The 13,154-nt window shown below is 35.7% G+C and overlaps 2 protein-coding genes and 2 long non-coding RNA genes across 4 annotated transcripts in view; all 4 read right to left on the reverse strand.

The window, feature by feature from the left end:
• Positions 1–3,072: 3,072 nt before the first annotated feature.
• The window catches only part of LOC142638584 (exportin-2-like), a 70,666-nt gene continuing 60,584 nt past the window's right edge, over positions 3,073–13,154 (reverse strand). Inside the window, exon 2 of the mRNA XM_075812621.1 lies at positions 3,073–3,136. The gene's annotated coding sequence lies outside the window, so the exon portion shown is untranslated. The remainder of the gene's footprint in view (positions 3,137–13,154) is intronic.
• Positions 7,053–8,184, reverse strand: LOC142638094 (uncharacterized). Its single transcript, XR_012844974.1, has 3 exons — positions 8,087–8,184; positions 7,892–7,980; positions 7,053–7,182 (listed from the first exon to the last, which is right to left on the reverse strand). It is a non-coding gene; the product is annotated as an uncharacterized LOC142638094 (long non-coding RNA).
• LOC142638234 (uncharacterized) lies at positions 9,059–10,195 on the reverse strand. Its single transcript, XR_012844997.1, has 3 exons — positions 10,044–10,195; positions 9,638–9,793; positions 9,059–9,176 (listed from the first exon to the last, which is right to left on the reverse strand). It is a non-coding gene; the product is annotated as an uncharacterized LOC142638234 (long non-coding RNA).
• LOC142640293 (uncharacterized) lies at positions 10,315–12,377 on the reverse strand. The gene is made up of 2 exons (XM_075814359.1): positions 12,015–12,377; positions 10,315–11,766 (listed from the first exon to the last, which is right to left on the reverse strand). Exons 1-2 carry the CDS (start codon positions 12,375–12,377, stop codon positions 10,315–10,317), a joined length of 1,815 nt encoding a protein of 604 aa, XP_075670474.1.

Consider the following 13,154-nt stretch of genomic DNA (forward strand, 5'->3'; position numbering starts at 1 on the left):
AGTGAAGTTCGCGACTGGCTCGCAAGTGGACAACTCGCAAAAGTTCAAGCGAGAAGCACATGCTGTAATCTGAACAATCTTTTGCTAGGCTATATTTTGTGAGTCACTTCGCGACTTGGCCAACCCATGAGTGATCCGCAAAGATTGAGGAAAAGTGTGGTAATAAACAAGAGCCGCAGCTACATGTGTTCATTGAATTAGCTTATGCAAAAAATTGAAAAGTTTTCTATCTTAATCCTTTAAATAATCATATTACCCAATTCGTTGAATCTGATTCTTGCAATTTTGCATTGAAGTTAGCTTATGCAAAAAATTGAAAAGTTTTCTTAATTCGTACTTTCCCATAAGTTTTTAGATCCATTCATATCTATCTAAAGCATTTGAAGTTATAAATGTATACAAAATCTTTGAATTATATTAATACATTGAAATAAATGTATCTGATATAAATGCTAAATGTCATATAATGCGTCACTTGGCAGAACCTTATGCTCTCTCGAATGAAGTCTCTGCTTTTATATATATATATATATATATATATATATATATATATATATATATATATATATGTATTGATTGATGATTAGTAAGTTGTCCGTGCAATGCACAGATAATTTTGTGATATTTTATGTAAGACAATTTTAAATAATGTTGTACAAATATTATAAAGAAAAAGTAAACTAAATTAGAGTAAAGAAACATATACAGTTTTTGATATTAAAAATTAGTTTAATAGATTCACTGCATATTTGTAGCCTTCTTAAGATGATATTTTTTTTCAAAAAAAAAATTATGAAACAAAATATAAATGCAAAAGAGTAACAGAACCATAAAAATCAACTAATTTGTGTTGTATTTACATATTTCATACCATGAAATGAAAGTATGCCCAACTCTCTAACCGTCATCCACTCATCGATAGTGCGACATTAAGACATAGTGTGGGCAAGTGTGTATGCATGTGTCGTATATCAAAATATTCGTTCATTGAATTAGCCAATAGAGTAAATGCATATATTAATTATCTATTGTTTTGCATTAATTATTTATATTAAATGAATTTATATGATTATTTTTATAAACTCTATATAGAAAATAATTTTTAGTTAGAATAATATTAATAATAAATTTAGAATATGACATTTTTACCCATGTTTAATTGTTTTGACAACAATTGTCACAAAAGCTATAAACAAAAATTAAACATTTGTGAATTCACTAAAATTAATCTTAATCCTTTAAATTTCCTAACTCCTTTGTGTGTGTGCGTGTGTATGTGTTTGTGTGGAACTAACGCTGTAGTATGTATTCTATGTAATTAGAAAGATTACTGATATAATAAATATGGTTATTTTGTTATATTAATTATTTTAAGCATAATGAAATTTTAATATCATATTTTTAAGATTTATATGAGAAACAATAAGTTTTTTTTTTTCCTTTAATGTGAGAAACAATTGATTCGAAATATGACATTTTTACTAAAATTTAGTTGTTTTTGCAACAATTGAAATCATGTCCAACAAAAAGGGGAAATTTTTTTTAATAATACACAATCAAGAATGTTTTAAAAAAAAAATTGAAAGATATATGCAATTTTTAGTAGGCATAAAACATGCCTATCTATATTAGCTACTATATCATGCAATTTTCAATTTGTAAACGCATATAAATAGTATGATCAAATCACTATACTACTCTTAGTGTATTTTTATTTTGTCTATATATAAAATAACTAAAGATTATAATTTTTTTTAAATGAAATTTATTAAAATATCTTTTTTATACATCAATAGTTGGGGTTGGGTATCTAAATCCTGAATGTTTCTATCCAAAATTGAGGTGCCAAACAGTTAAGTTACAAGATTTTTGGCAAAACTTATCAAAATGTTAGAGAAAATTAATAATAAATTGCACCGCACATCATGTGGGAATTCAACTAGTTAATATCAAGTGCTAAGCCTAATCATTATAAGCCAGCATCAGCTTTGAAACAACAAATTCAAGAAAGTTTAGTAGAAAAAAGAACAAAAAATTAAAGAAAGTTTAAATCGTTTATAGACCAACTGATATATTCATAACCACTGCAAAATGATACCTCTCCATACATGAAGTGCTTCTATACATGAAGTGCCTGGAATACAAGGAAATAAATGATTTGAGTTGTAAAATCAACAGTATATTAATGCATATATTTGTAACCATCTCAAAAAGAAAAAAGAAATGATACATCTACTCCCTTGGACAAAGTATTGTTCAAGTGTTCAATAATTTGTGCTCTCAATTACTTGACACTTGACATGTCTCTTCTTACTTGTCTTATCTCAAGTTTAAAAAAGAAAAAAAAAATCAATCACGTGATGTATCAGAGTATAAAGCAAAACACAAAAAGTAGAATAAAAGATTTGTATCTTAATCTGACCGCTCGGAAAAAGGTTCTTTGCCATGAATTTTGCCTAGATTTTGTTGGGTATTCTTTTTCCCGTGCAACATTTGCCACTTTTTAAGACCCTACTTCAAGCTAAAACATGTTAATCACAAAAGATGCCAATAGTTCCATTGGATAACTCAGTTGAAAATTGAAACAAAAATGACACTATCGCACACATGTATTATGAAGCCAATATAATTTGGTTGATCGCAATATAGTCTACAATTTGTTGACAAATGTAGGCTAAACATGACACCATGAAAACATCAGGAAGATGGAGGCCCTTTTTAAAATTTTTTTTTTTTTAAAAAAAAAAAAAAAAAAAACCCACAACCTAGGGAACCACATTGTGGAACTACCATCTGCTTGCTGTGCATGGTAATCTGACGAAGAAGACAGTTCACACAAAAATTCCACATCTCACCATGGCATAAGATCTTGTGAGATTGTACAATCAAATGGTGCTGAGACCAGTTGACTGCAACAGTAATGTACCATTTGCTCACCAAGGGTACCAAGAGTGCGCTTAGATACTACTTATTTTGTTGAAAATTGAAAACAATAAAAAATAACTGTACATATTGCATATTGGTCATGAACAGTGCAATAGGAGCTGGATAACAGCTGAAACAATCCCATGCCACGCTGAAAATGACTTATTGAAACATTGACCAAAATTAACCTCGCTCCATTGCTGATAAGATCCTGTAAGGTAGCAAAATCGGATGATAAGATGATCGTCTTGGCCAAAAAGATAAAGCACAAAATATATAGTAGAGAAGAATACCATAGAACGGGTGACACTAATAAATAAAGTTTGAAGAACATTTCGACCTAATTCTCTACCAAGCCAGCATAAGACTAGCTTGAGAGTTTAGTGCACTGAGTACATAAATAACAAAAGCAACAAGCCTAACAAATATATGCGAATACAAGTAACAATTCAGTGTACAAAAGAGGATTCTCATGTTATGGGTGCCAACAACGTTGCCATCTCAATAACAAAAAAGAAGATATAGCTCCTACAAACAAAATAATGTACTATCCTCATTTCCATATTTACAATCTATACCTTATATATGCAAAACTAATCTACCCAATGTACTTTAGCCCTCTGAGTTCCAACTCCCAACAAACTTCACCGAGTCTTATCTTTACTAGTTATCCGGATCCCGAAATCAATTCCATATTGCATCCGCCAATCAATGGCTTCTTCCAATACTTCCCACACACACCAAAACTTCTCTCAACACTTAGAATGAATGAGGTAAGTGTTTGGGCCAATAACCTCTCAAGGATTTGTAATTAGAGAGGTAGGAGTAGAAGAAAACTAAGAGAAATTGTGTAGATGATTGTGGGTTTACAGTCTCTAACTCTCAAGTGTTTTGCTAGGGTTTTCTCTCTAAAAGTCTCATTACAAATACATCGGTAATGTGGGCTTATATAGTGTGGGTAAAAAAAAAATGAGGAAAGTACTCTTTAAAAACATCCAAACAAAGAGTTTTGCGGATCACTCATGGGTTGACCAAGTCGCGAAGTGACTCACGAAATATAGCCTAGCAAAAGATTGTTCAGATTACAGCATGTGCTTCTCGCTTGAACTTTTGCGAGTTGTCCACTTGCGAGCCAGTCGCGAACTTCACTGTTTTCACAATTCTTCACCAAACTCTCACACTTAACCCTTACATTAAAGGCTGGTTTGGGTAGCGTTGAACGCGTCCAGCGTTCAGCGTTTTCCCCTTCTTCTTTTTTTTTTCTTCCTGCTGCCTTTTCTACTTTTAGGGGACAAGTTATTGTACGTGCACAGTGCGCGCACTGTTCATGTACTGTGCGCGCACTGTTCACGTACTTTTCAACAATTTTTTAATTAAAAGTGGGTTCCATGATACTATTTACACATTTAAAAATTATTTTTCTATAGTGTTTTCAACTTTCAGTTTTCAATTTTCAGTTTTCAGCTGTATTCAAACGGACCCTAAATCCCACAAACATACAAAATTTAAACCATAAAAAATACAATTAAATTTAACACGGAATTAAAACCATAAAAAACATAATTGTAAATTACAACTTTACAAATCTTTAGAAAGTAAAATGATAATATATAAATTATTTAGTAAACAAATTATTGGGGGGATGGGGGGAGCCCATTTATGGTCTTAACTCTTAACTTGACACCCTCCCTTAACATATATGTAATATAATAAAAGTTAAATATTTTCAAATGTGTTTGTCATTAAAAAAAATGTCATAAATATTAATTTAAACATTACAAATTATACAATATACTTGACTTATTATAAATGTATTAAAACTGTTAGATAGTTTATTTTTAAGTGAAACCTAATTACCAAAGCTCCCATAATTAATTTATAGTTTTCATAAAAAAGTCACTCTTACACCTATTTTTTATGCATAATTTTAAACCATAATAAAGATCCAGTTAACAAGTGTTGAAGTACATTGATTAAGGTTGAATTTTTATTTGTAATTGATCAAAATTTTTTTGAGAATCACACATTCAATTAAAGAGGTACTTATATATTTGTTTTTACTACTTCTCAATGCAATGAGATCCACTAGATTCCTTCTTAAGAAGTCCAATCAAACACCCGCTAACATATTATATGAAATGGGTCTTGTTAATGGGTGCATTTACTGTGAGGAGTAAAAAGACTCAAGTGGGCATATGGGCCTTTGGACTGTAGCATGGAGGGCCGACCTGCTCCATAATTAAACTCTACGAGTTGGCCCATACGCCGAGGGTCCGAGGATACAGCCGAGGGAAAGTTTCACCTCGGACAGATCCAAGGGAACTCAAGATTTCATTATAAAGGTCAAGGCACAACTCTGGAAAAGCTAGTGGTTAAAAGGGGGCATCCTGAATCTTCTAGATGCACCAGTATTAAAGAAAATATCAAGAGTAAAGGCTGCCACCTCCGCATTAAAGGCTCTGCACCTATCTCCCTGGCCGCATTAATGGGGAGGTGACTCCTGAACAGTGAGGTGGAAACTTCTAGTCACTGTTCAAAAAGTATCAGGGAAGGAAGTATAAAAGGGGGTAAAGGCCAAAGAAAGGGGGGATCGAAAACTGAGAAATTAATTAAGAAATTGTAATCTGTAAGGAAGAAAGAGAAATAATAAAGAAGTAGTCCTCGGCTCAAGTCCGAGGAGATCCATTTGCAACGATCATTCGTTATTTACCTGTATTTGTTTATAAAAGCTTGTTATCTAGCGCCCAACACTTCTAACCTAGGTTTTAAGCCCACGCTCTACAAATTTTATTGTTTAAGGCTCATTGGGCCTGAGCCCGTGATTGTCTTTGGGTCCAGGTGCAATTGTGCACTTACATTTACAACATTTGTTAATTGATTATTTTATGCAAGTTTTAATATCACTTTTATGAAAAATATAAAAAACTGTCAAAAAAGCAATGATTTTTTTTCCAATAAAATATTTCATAAACTAATTCTCTTATCTCTAATAAAATTACCCGGCCAGAGCCAGCGGGCCCAGCACCAGTGCACAACAAAGACAACTAGATGGGTTTACCAAATAAAAAGGACCCTCATTAGCTACATTGTGTGCCTCCGAGCAGAACTGCCGAGGAAGAGATTTATTGGGCAATTGGCCCACGTTTAACATCGGGCTCAACAAAAGAAAATTGAATTGAATGAAAATGGGCCAAATCGGCCCAATACCATCAATTTAAAAAAAATTTAGGCAGAAAACACTGTTTCGGAACTAATTGGGGATATACCACTTTTTCCAGTACTCGAGTTTGGTGAACTCGAGTACTGGATTTTACACTTCCACCGTGGCATGCCAGCGTGGCATTTTGGATTTTAAAAAATGTCACCTAGTACTCGAGTCTCTTGAACTCGAGTACTGTATGATCTGGTACTCGAGTTTAGGGAACTCGGGTACCAATCTGGATTGACACTGGAATTGCTGATGGGATATGCCCGAATGATACTCGAGCTTCATGTCCTCGAGTACTGTGAACAGTACCCGAGTTTTTGAAGCTCGAGTACTAATCTGGATTGGCCCGAAGTTCTTGGGTCATGCCAATTACCATCAACTTGATTTTTTACAGTATTGTTAGTAAGGTCCTGCTCCTTTATATATGCAAAGTACCCGAATTTGTTGAGCCCATTCATTGTTGCCAATCAACATAACAAAGTAGCAAAATATATGCAATAGTTGGCAACTTGGCTTTCTTTTTATTTTTTACTGCTAGTTGGCAACTTGGCAGTTTCTTTAGGCCAATCTAATTAGCCTTCCATCCATTTAAGTAAAAAATTGCTGAATTCACCTTTCATCCATTAAATAAAAAAATGCTGTGTGCACAGCTTCCGCTGCACCCATTAAAAAAAAAGGTACTCAATTGCACAAATTACAGAAAAATGATTGAATTAGATTGGTCATTGGAATTCAGTCTGCATTTACAAAGAAATACCTAAAAATATCTATGCATCCCTAAAGTGAATGTATTCTAATTTTCTTTTCCACTCCTTCACCAAGAGGCAATCTCATGGGCATTTGTCAATATAGTTACAACTTTTGAGGAAAGAAAGACATAGTTACACCTTTTGAGGAACGAAGTTGTGAGAACGAGGGTAGGTTGTTGAATAATATGTCAAGGGACCAATAAAACATGCACTCACTCTCTTGAACAGCTACTACAGTAGGTGAACATTTAATTTGCAGTCATTGGTTGCACTACATGGTACACAGCTTCTTATAAATACCTGCAAATTAAGAACAGCAAATTCATTAAGGCATAAGAACTGACCGATGAAGGGGCAAATCTTGCCATTTGATCCACTTTATCAGACCAAAGTGAAGGACTTCTAAACAGTTTAGTGTTGCCACTTCCAAGTTTGTGCATTTGATTTAAAGTATGAATCCAGGCCAAGAAAAAACACAATGCCAGTCTATTATTTTATATGTTATCCTATCAAACATATTCCATCCACTAGTTTGCTGATCAAAAATACTGATTACACAACAGATTTTCTGCTAACATCCTGCAAAATCTTTGATTCAAATCATTTAATAAGCAACCACCCATTACGTAACACAAGCTACTTATGGGCCTTCTCATACTCCGTGCATCTGAAAACCAAATTTCAGTTTTTAACTTTCATTTGAAGATTATCAACAAGATCTTGCATCTTTCAAGAGAACCTTCAGTTCACTCCAAAAAATTCATTGTTTGTTCTACTCTAATACAATTTCCAGGAGTTGCATAATTAATTTTCCAAATTCTTAAATTCAATAAATTGTAAATAATAGAGTACAATCAACCTTGTACTTCATGATTAAGGGGTTCAACAGTAGAATTATGTTTATTTTTTAAGGTGATTTTGTTAGATCTTGTGTCCTATACACAGGTAAATGCTACATATTAACTTGGCTTCACTGCCTATCAGACTCATGAAATTTTAGTCAACTGACCTGGATTATGAACTTCCTTTTGAACTGATATACCCATGTACTGCATAGAAGTTCCCAAAGTTTGCAAGCATACAAAGGATATTCAATTTCTGTAAAACATTAATATACATATTAACACAAGTGTGTGATGAACAAGATAGAGGCAACAGACATACAGAGAGAGAGAGAGAGAGAGAGAGAGAGAGAGAGCAATACCTTTTATTTCAATAAAGGGGCATGAGGAGCTGGGCATGGAGATACAGTGTCATCTGGTAACTGGTTTATCAAATCAACTGTTGCCCGCAGGGACCTTACTAGCACAATGATACAAGATATAAATCCTCATAAGGGTGAGACAAGATTTACACCTACCTATGACCCAGAAGAAAACATACCAACTTAGTGACTGCCGCAAGGTTCTAAAACTATATGCAATAACTCTTGTATGTTATTGTTATTTAAAAGATACAATGGTTACTGTAAACTTTTAAAAACATTAAGATGCAATAACAAATTGTATGTTATTTACAAGATGCAAAGACTACGTACATTTTTGGAAATATCTAACCAAAAAGACAAAAGAAAAATTAGAAGTAGCCGGCAAAAACTGAAAACACTGAAAACATGGAAAAGAATAACATAGATGTGTGGCTGTAAGCAGATTTTTTTAAAAAATAATTAAACTTTAGTTTCTCAGCTGGGGGGAAAAACATTGATAAGCATATATCTGACAAAAAAACAAAATATAACATTCTAACTAATCTTAGTACTTTGAGTTAGTATCTTGCCCTCTTCTTAATGTTATCAAAAAATTTTAACAAAAAATCACTTACAGTGTGGAAGGGCACATTGTCCTTGCCCATAAACTGATACAACTCTACATCTTCAGGATTCTTCCACCACTTCTCCCATTCAGGTGTGTGGCAAGCAGTAATAGAAACATATCCAATAGGCGCATCAAACCAGACATAGAAAACCTATCCACCACAAGTAAATAGAAAGGTCAATTTGCCAAAATTTGAGATAAAACTTGAAGAGGCTAGCATGAATTCAGCATGTTCGTCTATCAACAACTAATAACCTTATCACTAAATCTCTCAAGTGGAACCGGAACCCCCACTTCAGATCCCCGGTAATACATCGTTCGGCCCTTCTTTAAGCCGGTCATTTGTTGTTTGAATAGCATTCGGCTCCAAGATCCAGCCACCGACATTTTGTTGATGTATTCTTCCAATTTGTCCTTCAACAAGGGGAGTTCAAGAAACAGGTGGTTTGTGTCACGAATGTGTGGTGTCGTCTGACAGACCTGTTAGCAGACAAAGCTCATGGATCAACTACAAGAAATGTATAAATAAAACAAAATGGCATAATATCATACATCTACTGACAATAGCTTTCTTTCTTTTTTTTAATAGTTTTTCTTCTTCTCAGAAAATTATGGAAGAAAAATATGATGCTGAGGGCTCTGAAACAGGCCCCAACAAGATTACTAAGCACTAGTTTTCTTGTAATATAATTGGCTTGCAGAAAAATTTAAATTTGGTTTATAGCTTCAAAACGTAAAAACCAAAACAATCAGAGGATGAAAAATTTATTCATTTGAAAGAGAAACAATCAAATGTCTGAGATAAAATGTCTTTTTTGGACAAACTACATATTTTAAAAAGCTGAATGCGCAACATGGATAACATTCCATACAATCAGGTTCCTCATTTAGAATTTGATAATACAAAATAGAGACCTCAATATTAGAAGTAAGTTTTGTACCTTGCACCTAGGATCTTTTAATTCTGTCGGATTCAAAAGACTGCCACAATTTTCACATTGATCTCCTCGGGCAGACTGGTAATTGCACCCTTCTTTTGGGCAAGTACCCTCCACACGCCGGTCAGCTAAGAACCTTTTGCATGTATCGCAGTAAAGCTGAATATGGTATGAATAAAGTGTTAGTAACAAGAGGTTAAATAAATTTATCACCATTAAAGTCTATAATTGACCACAATAAAAAAGCTGTAGAACAAAAAGGAGACACCAGAAAAATATCCAATAATTGGACTACTAAACAAGAATAGAGAAGTCTTCTTTTTCTTTTTCTTGCATAAAAGAATAGAGTGGTCGAGAATGTTATCATGTACAGAATCACACCAAGTATTAACAAGAAAATAAATCATACTTACTGCATTGAATTCTCAGAAAGCCAATTGTTCTCCAAAATTTTATTAAAAATCGCTTGGCAAATTTCCGTCTGTTGTGGGGTTGAGGTACGCCCAAATTTATCAAAACTTATACTGAACCAGTCATAGACTTCCTTATGAATAGCATGGTATCTGTAAATGCAGAACACATAAGATGGACTGATGCATGTACATATCGAGTAGTCAAGAAATGTTTGTACTCTGCACGTTCAAGAATTAGAAGGATGCCACGGTTCAAACTTAGTGTACCTAGTCCGCGAGACCACCACTCGCCGGGGCCTCATTCCGCTTAGGGCATGTTCTTCGGTTATGCCCCTCTTGGTCACACAACCCGCATTGCACCTTCCTCCCGCCCTCCTTCCATGGTGTGGTTCTAGGCCGTTTCCCACCCTCGTCCATCTCATTCCTGATTCGTATTGAGACAAGGCGACCTTTATCTCGAATCAATTGGGGGTTAGGGAGGACCCTTCGAGTTTCTTCAGGATCTGGCCATGATAATCTATCTTTCAAGACAGGGAAAACGGGAGCATAGCTCCGAAACAGTGCATCCACGCTATAGCATTGGTCAATGTACTGCTCTGCATCATGTCGATACCTAATACAAACTGCAATGACATGTGAACATGGTATCTTATACAATTTCCATTTCTGACATGTGCAAGTTCTTTGCAACAAATTAACTCCATGTGTGTGATCCCCATGTCCAGCAGTCCCTGGATTATGCGGTGTATCTACTTGATATGACTGTTGTTGCGCACTCAATCTCGTCACCCTGTGATGCTCCGCCTTCTCCTTATTTCTCATAAAGATATCCAAGGCATATTTACACCATTTTTTCCCTGAATTCAACTGCTCTATGCTCTTATTGCGACAATCATCGAAATAAGCATTCAGTTTGAACCATGTGTATTTCACCATTGCTGTAATGGACAGGCTACGAGCACCCTTTAGAACACCATTGAAGCACTCAGAGACGTTTGTAGTCATCGTCCCATAACGGTAACCCTCGTCAAAAGTTAGAGCCCATTTCTCTTTGGGCACATCCTTCAGATATTGGTGCGCATCCCGATTCACATTCTCAATTAAATCGAAGGTGGCATTGAACTTTCGCTCCTGGGTTGCACTTGCTGCCCTCCATACTAGGTTCTTTAAAGTTTCATTGTTCCATCTAGTGTTCACGTTACTGCATAGATGACGAAGGCAGTAACGATGTTCTGTCATTGGAGGCTGCAAATAGTCTCGATTAGTGTCTCTGAAGATAGCTTGTATCCCAGGGTGTCTGTCAGATATGACACACAGGCGTCTCCAGTCAGTAACATACCTTCTTATACAAGCCAAGAACCAACCCCAAGTCTCTGTGCTCTCGCTCTCCACAACGGCGAAGGCTAGTGGATAAATCTTATTATTAGCATCTGTCGCCATTGCAATCATCAATTTCCCTTTATATTTTCCATAGAGGTGGGTTACATCAATACTAATCACAGGCCTACAGTTCTTGAACCCAATAATACATGGACGAAACGCCCAAAATACGGACTTGAATGTACAGGTTCCTGGTTCATCATTATCGTCCACGTTTAACTTATACTTTGTACCCGGACTTGCATCCTTAAGTCCTGCCAAAAAACGTGGCAACTCTGCATAAGACTCCTTAAAATCCCCGTATATAGCTGCAACGGCCTTTTGTTTGGCATCCCAAACCTTGTATGTGAACCATAATGATTATGTTAGAAATTAAGTACAAGTCAAATAATTATAGTTGAAGAAAACAAATCAAGACTTGTAAGGCTATAAGATGAAGATAATATTTCTTTCTCTTTATTCGTTTGTTTTTTTTTTTTTCTCAATTCAATTTCATTTTTCATAACATCAGGTATTCATGGGTTTTGGGAATTACAATCATGCTAATACTTCCATGTATTGAAAAAAGAATGCAAGTTAAAGAATACCTTGTAGTGAGATACTTCGTGTTTTAAGTCTGCCAAAGCAACGTGACGTAAGTTCTTTATCTTATACGCGGGGTTTTCTCGTATATAGCGCTCAAGTACGTATGCTAGGAACACCGAATCAATCATCCGTCCATCATGAGCATTCTGAATTTTGTCGCACGTGTGGGGGCCCTTGCATTTTGCTATCTTCCAGACATTGTCTCCCTTGCAACAGATCGCACGGACTGACCATGGGCAGGAATCATCCTCACAACTCACCATAAGCCTCTCTGAGTCTGAATGCTCAGTTTTAAACCTAAAATTCTCTCGCAGTGCGTACCAAGTCAATGCATGTCGCACCGCGAATTTAGTCGCGAATACCATTCCTTTCATTGGCTGCTACCCAAGCGTCTAACTTGATACTTCTGCTTGCATAACCGGTGATGGATCAAACATATTATCCCAAGTGTTTTTGGTGAACCATTCCGGCGTAGGATCGGGACCAGGGCGTGTGTCTCTATTCTCTTCTACAGCCACATCCTCGATATGATCAACATCATCATGTTCACCCATGGTTTCTAGACGCTCCTCAAACTCATCCCTAGTAACATCAATATCGGTTGCATCGTCACCAAGTCCGTGATCATATTTGGGTTCAGATGTGCCCCCATGCAGCTCATCATGAGATAAATGCTCTCCTGCATGCACTTCCTGGGGCCCTTGCTCCTCCTCAATGTGTGAAGTATGGGGAAATGTTTGCCACGGTTCAGTACCATACTCATCTCCTGTGTTTTCTGCACACCCTTGATAAGATTGTAATGGTATTGAGTCAATGTGCTCATCTACAGTTCCATCCAAAACTGTGTGTTGTGAACCCTCCCCGGCCTCTACTATGGTGGGCTCAACAGTGACATAGAGATCCGAAGCAAAAAATCCTTTCACCACCATTTGCTCAACAATTTCCCACATCATCTTCACTTGGGCGCCACTCGATAACTGTAGTGAATTGTAGAAAACATGGGTGTCTAGAACCTGTTGAGGTGCTTGATACACGATGGAAATTTTATGCCTAGAGTGGTCTAACCTCATCACCTTCAATATTCTTCGTTGCAATTTCATAAGCCCTATCCCACGCTTCACCCTAACACAATTTTGCTTTTG

Source organism: Castanea sativa, chromosome 6 (assembly GCF_040712315.1).
Source record: "Castanea sativa cultivar Marrone di Chiusa Pesio chromosome 6, ASM4071231v1".
Taxonomy (NCBI): domain Eukaryota; kingdom Viridiplantae; phylum Streptophyta; class Magnoliopsida; order Fagales; family Fagaceae; genus Castanea; species Castanea sativa.